The sequence below is a fragment of the Aphidius gifuensis genome, linkage group LG5 (assembly GCF_014905175.1).
Source record: "Aphidius gifuensis isolate YNYX2018 linkage group LG5, ASM1490517v1, whole genome shotgun sequence".
Taxonomy (NCBI): domain Eukaryota; kingdom Metazoa; phylum Arthropoda; class Insecta; order Hymenoptera; family Braconidae; genus Aphidius; species Aphidius gifuensis.
Window position 1 is genome coordinate 7377624 of NC_057792.1, and position 17485 is coordinate 7395108.

Consider the following 17485-nt stretch of genomic DNA (forward strand, 5'->3'; position numbering starts at 1 on the left):
ATCTTTGGCAAACGTAAATATAGAATATATTTTTTATTTTTTATGCTATTTATATTCATAGTATTAAGAAACCAAAGCATATACACATAACTGACATAAGACTTCAATATTCCAACCAAAAATTCAGCTACAGGATAAATTTTTTTGGTTTTTTTGTTATTTAAACTAGCGAATCACGTTGAGAAATTAACTTATAGGAGCTATATATATTTATATATATATATATGTACACTTTGGTCTTTGTACTTTGTGTAACTTGCTTGAAAAACGGCCTCCTCTTGCAGCACATATGCATATATATATACATACACGATGCGCTGCATAAATACATTGACTGCATGCTAATACCCACGCGCGGTCGTGCCTCGAGATCAGAGGATAGGAAAAATATCTTGAATCTGCCGTTGGGTATATATCGACTCTATATACATGTGAAACTCGATGTGCCGCACAAACGTTTGGACTTTGCTCAGACACATAGTGTAACCGAAGGCGTGATGATTTATCAAAAGGAATTTTCATTGTTTTTGTTTTTTTTTTTCATTTATTTATTTAATGCTACTGTCTGAATTGTTCAATGTCATCTCTTCTATATATCAAATATTATAAACATATGCTGTTTAATAATATTTAAACTATATATAAAAAAAAAAATATTTATATATGGCTTAAGCCAATTGAACTTGTCGTTGCATATAGTTATTAAATTAACACACAAAAATTAAATGTTCATAATTTTTAATATCTGCTGCCTACCGTAAATTTTATATTTTTCTTTTTACAATATATTAATTATGTCAATTTAAACAATTAATTGGAAACAAAAATAATATTATACAAGATAAAATAAATTTTGGTATTTATATATTTCATAATTTATAATAAGCATGAAATAAACATGTAATTGGAAACTCATCTGTTTTCTTTATCAAAAGTTTATAGATGATTAAATGAATGAATATAAAAAATTAACTTATTGGACAGCTATAGATCTTATTTCGTATATACAAACTTGGTTATCACTGATAACTTATCGCCATGCTCACTGATTAGAATTTGCATTAAAATATTGCCACCTTTCAATCGTCAGAATCTTAAGTTATACGCTTATTTATATACCTCACAAGGTCTATAAACTTTACATAAAAAATATTACTATTACTTTTATATTTATTTAGAAATAATTTATATCTCAAATATGAGTAGGTTTTTTTTTTTATTTTATGTTTTATTTGTCATTTGATCGCGTGCAATACATAAAGAATTATAAAAAAAATCACAAAATTTATACGAGTGTGTTTGAAACTTGTTATAGCTTCGTCAAATACTTACCTGTCGTATTATTAAAGGTAGAATGTATAGCCTTACTCACGTTCTCGCAGTGCCTTGAATTACTCGTTCACATCTCACCATCACTGTGAGTTCAAATTTTTGTGCGTGTGTGTCTTTGCTACAGTCCACATAATAAATCCGTCTACCCAGAAAATTGTAAAAAAAACAAGTTATATATGGCATAATAATAAAATACTATTTTTTAAATAATAAACATCGAACACGTATTGTACAATTGTAATTTCCCGAGATGAAAAAATCAGAGTATTTTAGCCAGAGACAATTTGTATTCGATATTTCATATTATCTCTCAAAAAATACAAAAACAAATGATAAAATAATAACAGTATATTTGACTCTATGAAGATATCATTATTTAAAATTATTGTCAAAATTTTAAAAACAAAATTTCAACGATATAAATATAAATATTCGAATGATAAAAAATTCAAAAATCGTAACTTTGTTTTATTGATATTTTCGTAATAAAAAAAGCTAATATTTTTTAATTTATACACTTGAGCATGACAAATTGTCTAGAATAGTATAAAAAAAAAATTAACTCAATACGTTGATTAGTTTAGGAGATATGAGATGCTCATTTTTTGTGAGAAATATTAAATTCGTATGAAGAACTGTGGCGCGCGCAACGCTTGAGAACATTCGAGTAAAAATAAAATAATTCGAATTTTAAAAAAGATTATGGTTAGAAATAATCATTAAAATCTTTGTTAAATGTATGATTATATATGTAGCTCATCACGAAATTTAATTTATGATAGTCCTTCGTAATTTTTTTAACCATAATTTTTTTGTCTTTCAGCAAAGATCTTGTGGACAAGTAAGTTTTGTCGGTTTCTTTTATAGGAAGTGTTACAAATTGATAACTGACCCTGGTTTTAAAACAGACAAATGCTTTTTAAAAATTCTTTGAATATTGTAATTTAAGGATTACTAAAATACTTTTAACAACAAGTTTTTTTTGTTTATTTTTTCTATTTGAAGGCCTTTCTTTTTAAATTGTGGAACGCCACGCCCTGACATATTCGCCGTGCCCGCGTATGATGGAAGTTTGTTTCCACGCGCTACGAGTTTTGAACAATAAACCGGATGTACACTTTCGGTAAACATAGTCACTCAACGACAACATCTTCAATTTGCAGAAAAAACCGCAAATAAAAACATGCAACGATAATCAAACTACTGAATAATCGCTTGTTAAAAAAAAAAAAATAACACAAAAATTTTGCAAAAAAAGTTACAGAATTTATATACTAGAAATTTAATCGATTGACACTTAAGAAATTCATTAAATTGAAAGTTCTATGAATTCGAATTCTCGGTATTACATCAATATTTCAATAAACTATATAAGCTCACGATTAAGAAAATTCAAAAAAAAAAAAAAAAAAGACATTCAATTTTCAATCACATTAATCCTCTCATAAACATCAAAATATTTTAAAATACAAATAAAATAAAATTATCCATCATAAATTATCTTACATCTTATATTTCTCATTAAAACCATAATAAAATAAGAGAAGATATAGAAAATAAATTATTCAACCGAGAATATATTGGTCACCAAAATGGCCCTAAAAATCATAAACCAAGGCTAACATGAGTTGTATGTATACACACATGTGTGTGTTCAAAGGGTCTTGTCAGATCCCTTATACCATAAATCTATTGAAAGTCAAAGAGAAGGCCGATGGGTGCTGAAGGCCCACAAAATACCAAGCAGACCAGCACTGTGCTTGTGTCAACGAACAAAAAATAAAAAAAAAGAAGAAGGAGAATAATAATAAAAAAACGTAAAAGGAGGGCCCCACAGCGGGACCAAATATTTTTAAGACAGATCACAGAAAGGAAAAGAAAGACAGGGAAAGAGAAGAGAGAGAGAAAATAAAATTACATGCGAAGATAGTCGAGTTTTTTTATACATAAAAACGTTGAGAGAAGCCTTTCATACGATTTCGTAGCGTTGGTAAAAGACCTCGATGTGCACATTACAGGGGGAGGGAGTACGGTGAAGGGTATGGAAGTAGCGGGCAGGGGGAGAGACAAGAGGGGAAAAGTTGAAGTGCGGCAGTGAAGTAACGAAGCTGCGGGGGACAAAGAATTGCTTTCTGTACAAAGAGGAAAAGAGCGGTACGGCGGCGGCAACAACAGCGGTGGTGAAGAAGAGTAAAAAAGAGAAGAAAAATGAATAAAGAGAGCTGAAAGAGAAAGAGAGATAGTATTGCGTAGCGTGGTAAAGAAGCGGCATCGTCGCAGTCAGGATATTACTACTCATAAAGTGGGGATAAAGAGGGGTAACAAAAAGGAAGTTAGTATTTTCCCCTTATTTTTGTGATTACTAAAAATATCTTTTATCTTTTTTTATAATATTTATCTTTGTTTAACACATGTGAAAAATATGACCCTCAGGCTGTCGCCAATACGTGGTAATACTCGTTGCGCCAAGAAATGTTACGAAAGGGGGAGAGTCAAACATTGTAGAAGGAATTGAGTTTTCAGCGTCAGATTGTATAGGTTAACACGCCTATTTAATTTAATACAGAGGGGCAAACAGCTGGTAGGCAGGACATGTATTCTCATTGGTTTGTATTCTAGTAGTGGGGTTAGATTGTTGCGCACCCCACCTTATTTTGACCAATGAAAACTTAAATTGTTGAACCTCGACCTCACTACCTTGATTTTTTTATTTTTTTTTTTTTCTGTCCCCGTCGCGTCAACTATTTATGCCAGCCGTACAGGAATAGCGGGAGAACTGTTTCTTGCTTTGTCTTTCTTTTGCATAATACGTATTTTCTTACTCTCTTTTTGTATTTCCCTTGTTGATTCCCCGCGTTTGCCTGTAAAACAGGCACTCTTTGCTCGGGATCCAACGAGGTTGCACGCGTTTTCAATTTTAATCGTGGAAACCGTGTTTAATTTTATTTATTTTTTTTTATTTTTTTTTTTTTCTAAAAAAAAAAAATTTTTAATAAAATTTACTTTGAAAAACGGAGTTAATGCAATTTTTTGATATTTGTGAAAAAAACAAAATTGGATTACGTGTATTACGAGGACTCGGTACCGTTTCAAAAACAGTTGAAAAAAAAAAAAATAAATAAATAAAAATATATTTATTTATTATTTACATTTTGGAGTAACATTATTTGGATTAGCAGTACTCTGGAGTTATGCTAGGTAAGTCAAAATTTATAACTGCAATTCATAATAAAAGTAAGAAAATAATAATAGTAAAAATAAAAAATACCGTCAGTTTTTTTTTTTTTTTTGTCTTTCTTTCTCTGATAAAACCCGAGTGTACTCAATCGAGTGTGCGAGTGTATGTGACAGCCGTCGCAGACTCACAGTTGTATAGACTCGAGTATATCCCTACAACCGGTGTTGCCAGTATTACCACCACTTTGAGAATTAAAATTCACAAATTATTATAAACCATAAACAATTAAACATAAAATTCTAAAAAACAAAAACAATTAAATACATAAAAATAAATTAATAATAATAATATAAAATAATAATAAATTTAATAGAATTTATATTTTAAATATAGTGGATATTATAGTTAGTAAACGTGACAACATTGCATGAAACTTGCCAACAACAGCAAGCAGAAGCCAGCAGCAGTGGCGCGCGGTAACTCACACACACACACACATACAAACAAGGGGGACAGTTAGGGTGGCCTATACACTAAATTATTTTATCTCACTCTAACCAACGGTTGAATTTCCATCTTTGCAATATACACGCACACACACATACACTGGTATACACAATTATTCAACTCTCTCGCTCTATTTCTACTTTATTATATAGCGCCAGTTCGCTTCCCCCCTGTGACGGCTTTTCATCTGTCTCCCTTTTCACCCTATTCCACACGTAGCATATAACCAACTTGGGTTTTTTTTAATTTTTTTCTATTCTCCCTACTACGGTTTTTAGCCACCTCCCCACCCTCAATCTCGACCACTGCCACGCAATACATATACCTAGCTTTCCTCCTACCACATATCACGAGACTATCCCTTCTTCTAAAATTCAAACTTCGGTTCATGTACGAGACCACCCGAACTTACAAACAGGGGGAGAACGACAGTTTGCGAACAACCGAATATCAGTCTGCCGTAATCCGGTGAATAAATTTCATCTAATATCTGTGACAAACTTTTTAAGAACTTTTTTTTTTTTAACAAAAAAAAAAAAAAAAAAAGAGTACCAAAATTTTCAACATTAAAAATTATTATGTAAATAAAATTACATAACTTTATAACGTGGGTTTATAAAATAAAAAATAATTTTGATTTGTTTATAGTGTAAATATAAATATTTATAATTTGTATTGTTAAATTGACAGTTGGATTATATTTTGAATTTAAATTTTTTTTAACAAGTGTATTTAACAGTTATTATTGTATTTAAAATACGTGTTAATTTATTTAATTTTATTAATAAATAATTTTCATTTATTTATATATTATTATTAAAAAACATTACTGTGCGCAAAATCAAACCGCCATTTTTGGTGTTTACTCCTAACGAGGGTATATGTCGCGGCAGATGCTGACGTCACGATGTAAATTTAATGCATAAATATCCGCAAGGGTGCAGCACAAACAAGTATGATGATAATAAAATTTGGGAGTAAATAGTTAAAAAAAACATAATAATAATAGAGATAAATAATTTATTTATATTTTTTTCAATATATAAAATTGATTATAGACGATTAAAAAACAAAATAGTGTCAAATAAAATTGAATTGTTGTTTTAAGACTTTTTTGTTTCGACGAAGGGGTGGTGAAAGTTGATACTTGTCATTTTTTATCAATAATATATATTAAAATAAATATTAAATATATTTTTTAAATAATAATGTATAATAATTTTTACTACGAACCTTCAATAATTTCTTATATTGATGTATTTTAATTTAAAACTATTATTATTATTTTTTTCACAAATAAGAGAACGTGCGTGTCTATACTCTATATGTAGTTGATCGTGCTTGCCGGTTGTACTGGTTTGCCAACTCATTCTAAAAACATTGATCCAAAAAAATAATGATCAAAAAATATATTGACATGTCAAAAAACATTTTTGATTGTTGAATATAACGTATTTTTTTTTTTTATATAAATAAACTATTATTGTTATAATTATATAAATAGATAGTTAAAGAAAATAAATAATCATTAATAACCATAAAAAAAATATCACAAATTTCATTATTTTTATTTATAATGAGTAATAATTTTTTATTTTTTATTTCAGATGTTGAATGAGTTTTTGATAATTACAACAAAACACGGATACATTGATGGATTAATTGTGTCAATAAAAGGATTAAGTGTGTGATAATGTTAACGTTTTTTTGTATTACTCAATAATATACAAACATTAACATATATTAAGTGAACTTGTGCCGATAATTGTACCCAAGGATTACGCGAGTTAATAAATGTGAAAACTATAATTAATACAATTTACATATGGTGGAATATTATTTAAAATATATATATTTTTTTTATATTAAATAAATGTGAAAACTATGTGTAAATAATTAACAGTGATATTCATAAATGAATAAAAAAAAAAATCAAGTTTCATTAAAAGTGGTTGGTTTTTTTTAATAAAATATTGAAATTGGATTTTTACTAATAATAAAAAGTAAAAAAAAAAAAAATGGAATTGGGAGACAGAGTTTATGCCGCTGAACGGATTATGAAGAAGAGGGAAAGGCGGGTAAGTGTAATTATAATTCATAATATTGCCATATGTGACGCCACTTTCAAGAAGAAGAAAAATAATATTTTTTTTATTGTTTTATTTTTACATTGTTAGTTGAATGTGATATTTTCATGTTTTATACTACCTCCTCCTGAAGCCCTGACCGCCCATTCTCCCCACTGATTTATTCGAACAATCAGGAGAACAGAGAATTTAATCATACCTCCTGATAAATTTTTTATTATTTTATTAGTGACTTGAAAAGATTTTTAAAATTAAAAATAATTAATATTTTATATTTTTATCGATTGGAGTAATTTATTATTTTGTAAATTTAAAAATTAATGAAATAGATATTTTTTTTTTTTGTCCCAACATTTACCATATTTTTCTGGGTATAATTCATATTTTTTTTTCTTCCCTCAGGGAAAAGTTGAATACTTTGTCAAATGGAAAGGATGGAGTAAAAAATACAACACATGGGAGCCAGAAGAAAATATTTTGGATGGAAGATTAATTGAGTTGTATGAAGAAAGCCTGAGAGGAAGTGATGTTGTAACAAGAAGACCAAGAAGACGAGATACAAGATACAATGTAAGTAACTTTATAAAACTTAAATATGTTAGACATATATTGATGAATATTTGTAAACATAATACTTATGATTAGGAACAGGTATTGGCAAATTTGGTAGTTGAAGAAGAACCAGGTGGTGATGAACGTGTTGGTGAAGATAGTCAAGATGAAACAGGTAGTACATCAGCAGCAAGATTAACATCAGTTGTTGATGATGATACATTACAAAGTTCATTGGATGAAAATGAATCACCAACACCACAAGAATTATCAGCATCAGCATTAAGTATTGATTCTGATTCATCAAATAGTAGTGTTGATATACCATTAATACCAAGACGTGAACCAGCTGGTACTAAAAGAAAAGCTGAAGTATTAAGTAAGTCTGGTAAAATTGGTGTTACAATAACAACAAGTCCAAGTAGCGGTGGTGGTAGTCCACCACCAAGTAAATTACCAAGATTATTACCAATCAAAAGAAATTCAACATCACCATCTTATCATGTAAGTAAATTATTATAATTTATTATTATACTTATTTATCATATAATTATAAAACAGTGTTAAAATTATTAAATTTTATTATTAGAATCACAAAGTCAATGGTAGAAGACCATCAACGTCATCATCATCATCATCAACAGTTAAATCAACACCAGATGAACCATCACCAGTTGTACCAACAACTCCAGCACCAACAATACAAGATAAAAAACGTCAAGAGGCTGATGTACCACATGGTCCACCGCCATCATTACCAAGACCACCATCAACACCACCATCACAATTAGATACATCAATTGTTCATACGAATAATAATAATAAAAAACAACATGATAAATTGGATAATAATAAAACAACAACAATTTCAGCCACAACAACTACAACTACATCTACAACAACAGCAACAACAACAACAAATGGTAATGTTACTAATACAAATGGACACAAATCACCAAATCCAACAGATACATACACAAATAATAATAGGTTAACGCCAATTATAAATGGTCATAATAATAATAACAATATTAATGATAGAAAAAATAACAATAGTCCATCAATTATAAAACAACCAGAATTGATAAAAGTTGATGCTTTTAGTCCTTTAAGTAGTCCTGGTACTGATTATTGGCATGCAAGAAATCCAGTTGCTGATCAAGTTTTCATTACTGATGTTACTGTTAATCTTAAAACAGTAACAATCAGAGAATGTAAGACTGAAAAAGGATTTTTTCGTGAAAGAGAATCTAAAATTGCTGGTATATATTAAATAGATAAATAAAAATATATTAATATATCATAATATTAATACTAATTAATTAATAACAATGGCGTTTTTGTCACTATTTAAAATATTTAAAAACCAAAATTGCTAGTATACAATGAAATTGGACAATTATTTTTTTTTGTTTGTAACAGCGACTGAAATAGTGACAGATTTTGACTGTGAAATATCTTAATTGTAAATATAAATTATTTTCACACACTGATCAAAATTAACTTCAATTTTTGACAACAAATTTTTAATTATTTGCATGAATATGTTGTCATTTTAAACTGTTGTCAGATATATTATAAAAATTTTTATTTTTCATATTTTTTTCGTTTTTCTCAAAATAACATACACAAGTATTGTTTAATCCGTTTGTTAATATGAAAAGTATCTTGATAATATCCAGGTATATAAATTGTTGATGATTTATTTATTTATTTCTTATTTTTAATACTAAATCAATTGTATTATATTTTATAAATATAATTTTATTTTATTTTCTCAATTGAAAAGTAAAAATAAGCAAAAATTGTATATGAATTTTACAATCACAGCTTTGATAAATTATTAAAATAAAATTATAATAATTTTTATTTTTATACCTGGATAATATTGACAATATTATTTCATTGTTAATATAACTTTTAATTGATTATTTTGAAAAGAATTATTATTTTAAGTTCATAATGAATTTAAAAATCAAATTGCACATTTAAAAATCTCATAAAAAATGTTTTTATTTTTTAAAAAGTCAAAAAATTATTATTCAATTAGTTGTAATTTTCAAATTAGAAAAAAAGTTGTTTATTAAATTATATATATATTTTTTTCTTTTTAAATATATTTAAGTGATGAGTTATATATATTTTTTCAGTCGATTATTTTAATTAATTGTTAAAGTTTTATGATGCGACTGCTGCGTGTCTCAAATTTGGTTTCCAAATACAAAAAAAAAAAAAAAAAACTGTTATCCGAAGCACGCCAATAATTTTTTTTTTTCGTTATGTTTAACGAGTTGTAATAATTTTTTTACTCCAATTTTAATTACATTCTTCTAATTATCATTTATATTAACAATATAGGTTTTTTTTTCTATTTTTAACATTGTTAATTGAGTATTAATTAGTCCGATAAATATTGAGTCAAACAGTGCATATCTTGAATGAATAAAAATGGTAAAAATACAACGACCAAATTGTTAAGAAATACCAAGTACTAATTGTCAACTCTATTTATATATTAAAAAAAAAAAAACGTAAAAATTTTCAATATAAATACTTTTTTTTCTTTTGATACATAAATTAGACAAAAAAAAAAAAAAAAACCCTAGTTAAAATGATATAAAAACAAAAAAGAAACAAAAATTTACACTCAGTGTAAGACACGGTGTACATTCAGAACCAGTAAATCCGTGATATAGTTGAATATAAACGTAGTGTAAAAAAAAAGTTAATAACTAAATAAATTAACAAAGGGATGAGATAAAATAATATGATCAAAAATTAAAAACAAGAATATATGCATCTTATTTATTATTATTATAATAAATATTGTACACTTTTTAGGTTTTTTTTGTATAATATGGATAGTATTAATGTTTATTATTCCGAGTAAATGTTATTAATTTTAAAAATGAAAAAAAAAATCATATAAAACCAGTAAACTAAAAAATGGTAGAAAACAAAATAAGGGTACATTAAAAAAAAACTTTGATTTATTCTTTTTAAGAATCAATGTTTTATTTTAAGGTTCGTAATGCAAATTAATAACATTAACAAAAAATAAAATAAGTCTATTCGAACGAACCAAAGATCATATTTTTGAATATCGCTGTTTAGTTATAAACAATTTAGATTCAAATCTTTATGTTTATCTGAAAAATGAATAAAACAAAACATCAATTTTTAACTATAAAAAATATGGAATTTAATTTTCAATTAATAGTTATTTTATTTATTGAAAATTATTTTTTCAAATAAACAAAATAATAAGACAAAATTATTTTTGTTGTAAATTTTAAATCTAAATAAAAACAAAGTAAAATATAATCAATTTTTAAATATAAAAAAAAATAATAATTTAATCTGCCCTTGAAAAATTCAGATTTATAAATTAAATAACGATTTTTCGTTGTAATGTATAATTGTACATTGAAAATAATTCCCATTGTAAAAAATGTAAATACTACTAAAATAAATTTTCCTAAGTCTTTTGACAAAAAAAAAAAAAAAAAAACAAAAAAATTGAAAGAAAAATACTAAATATACTGTACTGGGTCGATGAATTTGTTTACTATTATAATTTTTTAATTGTTATGCTTTTTTTTTTTTTTTTTATTGATAAAAAACAACAATTGTAAATATAGTTTTTAATTTAAAAAACAAAACAAGAATTATTTCTCATTTAAAATGTGAAAAAATTGAAGAAAAACAAAAAATTAAAAATAATAATACGTGTAGGTAATTCGTTAGATATAATTACAACAATTTTGTTTTTTTTTTTTCTTCATTTCGAGAATAGACTGTACGCGTACCTTCAATTATTGTTTGTTTTTCTGTACTTATATATTATGTTTCATTGTCATAGTTGAATAAAAAAAAAATGACCATGAAAAACAAACAAGTGTGACAATTGAAATTAATGCAATGACTAAAAAGTTGCATTGATAAATCGACATATATATAAAAGTTATGTAAAGAATTCCGGTAGTACCAAAATCCAACAGTAATTTTAGTTCTGTCTGGCACAGATTTCTTCAATAAAATCATAATCTTAAAATATAATTTTTTTTATTTAGTGTTTTATTTAATTTAATTTAATTATATATTTATTTTTAATTATAAGTATTTTTTTATTTAATTCATAAAGTGTGAACGCTAACGCGTTTTGTAATTGATATGAATATAAAATATTTACATCTTTAAAATTTATAGTAAATTATGTTTTTTTTTTTTTTTTTTTTTTTTTAATAAATATGATAAACAATATAAGATAAATATTCATTAACAAGGTATGTTATTATTTTATTATTATTTATATTTTGGAGTAAATATTTCGTCTACATTGAAGTTGAAAAAAATCATATGACAATGAATTGTATTCTTTTTTATTGAATACATTTAAAAACAGTACTAGTATATTTTTGAGATGTTATTTTTAAGATTTATCTTGAATATTTTATTTTTTAAACATGAAAAATCATAAATTTAAAAAAATATCCAAGTAACATTTAAGAAAAAGTTGATTCATCATTTAAAAAACTTTTTACTCAACATTTACATTTTAGATTTTTTTTTTTTCAACTGCGTAATACCACCACTTGTGTGCTGATTCAGGTATCAACATTCTAAAAATAATGAAAAAGGTGTCTCACATATATCTTATGAAAATAAAGTCATTGAAAAATGTCACAACGAAAATACTTAAAAGCAACTGAAACTTGAATGACGGCAGCTCGAATAAAATCACTCGTGCCTGATAAAATCTCTAAATGACAACATATACTTTTCACAAATGCAAGTCATCATACACAACGTGTTTTAACGTTGTGTTTTGCACAAATTATTATTTAAATAATTTTTAATTAAATCAGTTATTTGATATTTATCAAGTATTAATATTATTTATAATCTCAAGTGACATTTTTTCTGTTGATTCGTAATTATAGTTTTTCATTCAAATATGGAGCTCTACTCGCACAACGTTTTACTTCACTTTATCCAGACCTTCAATTATTTGACATTTTTTTTATATGTTACGCATTAAATCTAGTGATTTTAATCAAACAAAGTGGGGTATATTTGCTTAAGTTTTGATGAAACGTGATGGTAGAATTTCTATCACGTGTTTTTTAAAAATGATCAAAGTCCATCGGCTCAAAATCACATTTGACTTTAATTATCTTCATAAATAATATTTCTATTGATATATAATAAAAATAGATTTATCGAAATTTTAATTTGTCTAGGTTTCGACGAAATGTAATCGGATAAGTTTTATATCACCTGTTTCTTAATTAACCAATACAAATGACTATATTTCGTTGTTATTTTCATAATGTTAAAATTTCAGTTCATTGTCTCAAAATAATATTCGACTTTCATTAACTTTTAAAAGAAAAATGATGAAATAAAAATAGATTTATCATAATATTTATTTGTATTTTTTTTTCATTTTTATTAATATGTATATATGTTTATAATAAAAAAGTTTAAACATTTTGAAATTCAAGATAAAGCAAGAGAAGAGATTAATAATATTATATATAAATAGTCATGATGGTGAATTAACATATGAGGCATTAAATGACATGATTGATTTATAATTTTTTTAGAATTAAATTTATATAACAATGATAAAAATATTTTCTAATAATCCTTTAATGATAATCAGTCATCTTCTTTTCCCGAGATAAATAATTGTTCACTCAACACTCAATGTGAAAATTATAGAAATTAAAGTTATACAAGTGTTTTACAGTGACGTTATTGTTCAATAAAATTATATTTATGATGATGCAATTCATGGCTTTTTTTTTTAAACAATCAACAAAAGCTTATAATACTACAGAAAATATTTTAGTTGGTATTATTTCTTATGCTAATGTCTACAATGGAGCGATTAAATATTTCACTATGCCAAAATAATATTTTAAAAGTTTACAAAAAACTCATTACAAAATAATAAAACCATTTAGATCTGAAAATTAAGATGCAAAAAAATATTATGATCGCAAGTACAAAGAAATAATAAGGTATGTAACTTTTCTATTTTATTTTTTTCCACAATGATTGGTTATATTTATTTAGATTTCAGTTATTTGTATATGGCTAGTGATGAGGTGAAAATCCAGGTAAATAAATTCGTTATTATATAATTTTAAATATATTATTTATTGCAAAATCTACAGCATATTTTTCATTGTAATTTGAGAATCTTTCGCATGTTATCAATGATGTAAACTGGACGTTTTTTAATTTTGATGAGAACAAGCAAATTGTTTATTTTTAAATTTGGAAAACTCTTTGAACTTTCTAGAAAACTATACTGACAAATCAAATTCAATTTATAACGTGTTACATCAATCGCAAAGATAGAGAAAGTTTTATTGTTTCATGTGATTACTCAATTTTTTTTATATTTGCAGTCATGTGTATTCAACTCATCTAAATTATAATTTAAATTACTTATGTATATTATATTTTCAATAAAAATTTGTTTGAGGTAATAAGATCTGAACAAATATAGAAAAAAGCGTTGATCATTTATATTTGTTAATATTTAATATTTATTTCATGAAAAAATAAATAATAAATGATTATTATATCATCATGAAAAAAAAATCATAGGAAGCTTCATAATACACTCTATTAATACTTGTACGCATATACATATATTCCCCTAAATTTAAAATAATTTTTAATCGTTAAACAATATTGTACACAAAGAAAAAAAAAAAACTTTAATGACAGAATCAAATATTGATGATTTGGTGATACCTGTTGCTTCAATGTTTTGCTTTTATATTAAAGGTTGATTGAAAAAGTCTCAAAGAAATCAATGTTTTTTCTTTTCTTTTATTTTTAGTAAATTCTCTATTTTTAAAAGAAAAAAATGTTTACTATATGTTTTATGAAGAGCAAAAATATAAAAGAATTTACCCATTCTGAGCATATATTATCTAATTTAAAAAATATATAAATAAACGTATACAAATTCATATTTATGCGTAAAATAGAAAAATTAATTAAAGTGAAAAATTCAATTTTTATTATCTCTCTTGAACTCAGTAGAAAATGCTTTTTTTTTTTTTTTTTTTGAGGATATAAAAAGTTCAAGAACAATTTATCAATATTTATAAACACAAAAAAAAAAAATATATATATATACATTTCCAACATTATAATGCTTTATGAAATTAATTGAATTAACATAAATTAATTAATTTTTTTATCGAAAAAATCTAAACGTTCCAGTAATGGTGGATATCCAAATTGATAATTTGAAGAATAGTATTTATTACCAGGAAATACTAAATTGTATTTATGAATTTTTATTATAGCTGTTTTTAAATAATTTCCAAATTTATTGTTATGACAAAATTCATCAGCCTGGACTTCACATTGTTTTGAAAATTTATTCATAATGTGCATAAACATCTGGCAAAAACAAAAATAAAATATAAATGTAAAATAAATAAATTCAAAGTATTTAAAATGTTTAATTGAAAATTAATTTTACCTTGTTTATGGGTCTCATTATATAAACAAACGTGATGACAAGTAAAACAATATATGGCTTGTTTTCAGATGATTCAATTTGGAATTCATCAAATATTGGCTGATAATCACGGAGCAAAGAAACAACACCAAGATTTAAACCAATGATTAACTGCAAACAAAAATAAACAAAAAAAGATTGGTCAATATTATATTTAAACAATGATTATTTTAAAATTAACAATTTGATTTTTTCAATATTAAATATAGTTACCATTGCATAAAATAATCCATGATGATGATGTTTGTATTTATAATGAGCCATTTCATGTATTTGAAGAGCAATTATTTCTTCTTTTGTTAAATTAACATTTTCAGTAGTCATCCCACTTAGACCACACTGTGCACCAACAAGTATATCAAAAATTATATTTCTTCTTTGTTTATAAAAACAATACATATAAAAATTAGCATGAGCCATATTATAAGGTTCATCAAATACACATAATTTGTCATTGTCATATAAAGCCAAATCATTTAATTTATTTTTTACATCAGCTGGAAGTTTGGTAAATTTATAAACAATGAAACGTATTATTTTTTGATGAATATATGAAATGAAAATAACAATTATTATTGTAAATAACCAAGTAGTTAAAAAACAATAATAAAATGGTTCACAAATCCAAATTAAACTCATCAAAACAATACCACTGATAAATTGAAAAATTATGAATTTCATTAATTGTTTTTTAAACCAATAAATAATACTTGGTATTGCCAAATGATGATCATATTTCAAAACAAATATTTTTGAAATAAATAGTGGTAATGATGCTGACCAAAAAATACAACTATAATAAAACCAAAATAATAAACTTTGTAATAATTTATTATTACTATTTTCAATATCAAATGTTCTCATCAAATTATCACTTTGTTTCCATGCTGAACTTATAATGTGAGTTAATAAAAAACAAGTGTCTGTGAATGCTGATAGTAACAAGAAAGAAATTTTATGAGAATTTTTTTTTAATTCATACAATCTTGATTTTTCATAAATATTTTCAGAAATTATACTTTTTAATTGTTTTTTGAATTTTGATTTTTTTATGGAAAATTGCTGTGAAAAAAAAAAACAATTAATTAAAGTTATTATTGTTATTTAAAATAAGCATTATATTATTTGAAAATAAAAAAAATATATTACCTGTTTTTTCAAGCAGAATATTTCCCAAATACTCATAAGCCATATTATAGCCAACAATAAATAAATAAAATTATTTTTAATGGATAATGAAAAATTTAAATTCAATATGTTTTCAAGTGATGATAAAAATTTCCTTTCACTTTTATCAAAAAACATGGTTGCATATAAATTAATAATTTAATTTACAAGAAAAAATAAAAAATTTATAATATTTTGTGCTGTCTACACTGATGATTAATAACTGACAACAAATTTTATATTTCTTTACGTTGTGTTCATGCGACATTAATGTCTTGACTGGAAATTTTTTGAAACTGTTGATTGATTCTTGCTTTTTCTTATCAAATAGACATTAGGCTTCGTATTTGTCGTTGTTGTTTTTAATATTTATGTATATGTTAGCTTTGTCATTAAAAACTTGTAGAAAATTATTTTTGATAACAAATTATATGTTAATATTTATCTCTCTCAATCATGTTAAATGAATAGAAAAAGAAGAAACTATTTATATATATTCGAGTGACTAATTTTGAATACAATGGACTTGACAACAACGTTTATTTTTAATTTTAATTTTACTATCTAAATTTATTTTTAATCTGAGAAACTTCGGTGGCAACAAAATATTTATTTTTCGTAAAAACAAGATAGGAAAAATGATGAAAATTAAATAAATTTCCATGTAGGTATAATGTACACATTAATGTAAACATGTGTATACACATACACAAAGATAAAAATACTTTATGTGTACAATTTAGAGGCCGAGTGTTTTCGGGAAAATGTTTTAAATATAAAATGACGAATTAAATAATTCATATCGTTGATAAAAAATCAGTAATTTTTTGCAAGATATATGTCTAAGTCAATTTTACAGTGTAGAATTTGATAATTTCAAGTTTTTGATAGCCCATGTCGATGCATAATTATGTCTAAATTATAATTTTTTCTTTTTATCGTTAAATCGAATTCACGTTTTATTTTTTTTATTTTTGATGTATCATTTTTTCAATATTTAATATTTATCAATGTTCAATATTCGACGTACTCGAATAATTTCACTCATCACATTTTTTAAATGGAAATTTATTTATTTATTTATTTATTTTTAATTTTTCAAAACTG

General features: G+C 24.9%; 1 protein-coding gene and 1 long non-coding RNA gene across 4 annotated transcripts in view; one reads left to right on the forward strand and one right to left on the reverse strand.

Moving 5' to 3' along the window:
* The window catches only part of LOC122857433, a 66298-nt gene extending 59903 nt beyond the window's left edge, over nt 1–6395 (reverse strand). The window contains exons 1-2 of the long non-coding RNA XR_006374194.1: nt 6251–6395; nt 1333–1474 (exon numbers count right to left, since the gene is read on the reverse strand). This is a non-coding gene — a long non-coding RNA (uncharacterized LOC122857433). The remainder of the gene's footprint in view (nt 1–1332; nt 1475–6250) is intronic.
* On the forward strand, nt 4201–11639 carry LOC122857432 (polycomb group protein Pc-like). Of its 3 annotated transcripts, none has more exons than XM_044159607.1 (5): nt 4201–4530; nt 6625–7095; nt 7507–7674; nt 7756–8160; nt 8246–11639. In XM_044159607.1, the coding sequence occupies exons 2-5, from the start codon at nt 7036–7038 to the stop codon at nt 8927–8929; spliced, it is 1317 nt and encodes a 438-aa protein (XP_044015542.1). In that variant the 5' UTR covers nt 4201–4530; nt 6625–7035; the 3' UTR covers nt 8930–11639. The 3 variants fall into 3 exon arrangements, with proteins under 3 accessions (XP_044015542.1, XP_044015540.1, XP_044015539.1); XM_044159605.1 differs by having other exon boundaries at nt 4207–4530; nt 7750–8160; XM_044159604.1 differs by lacking the exon at nt 4201–4530 and adding an exon at nt 5535–5970 and having other exon boundaries at nt 7750–8160.
* Nucleotides 11640–17485: the final 5846 nt, after the last annotated feature.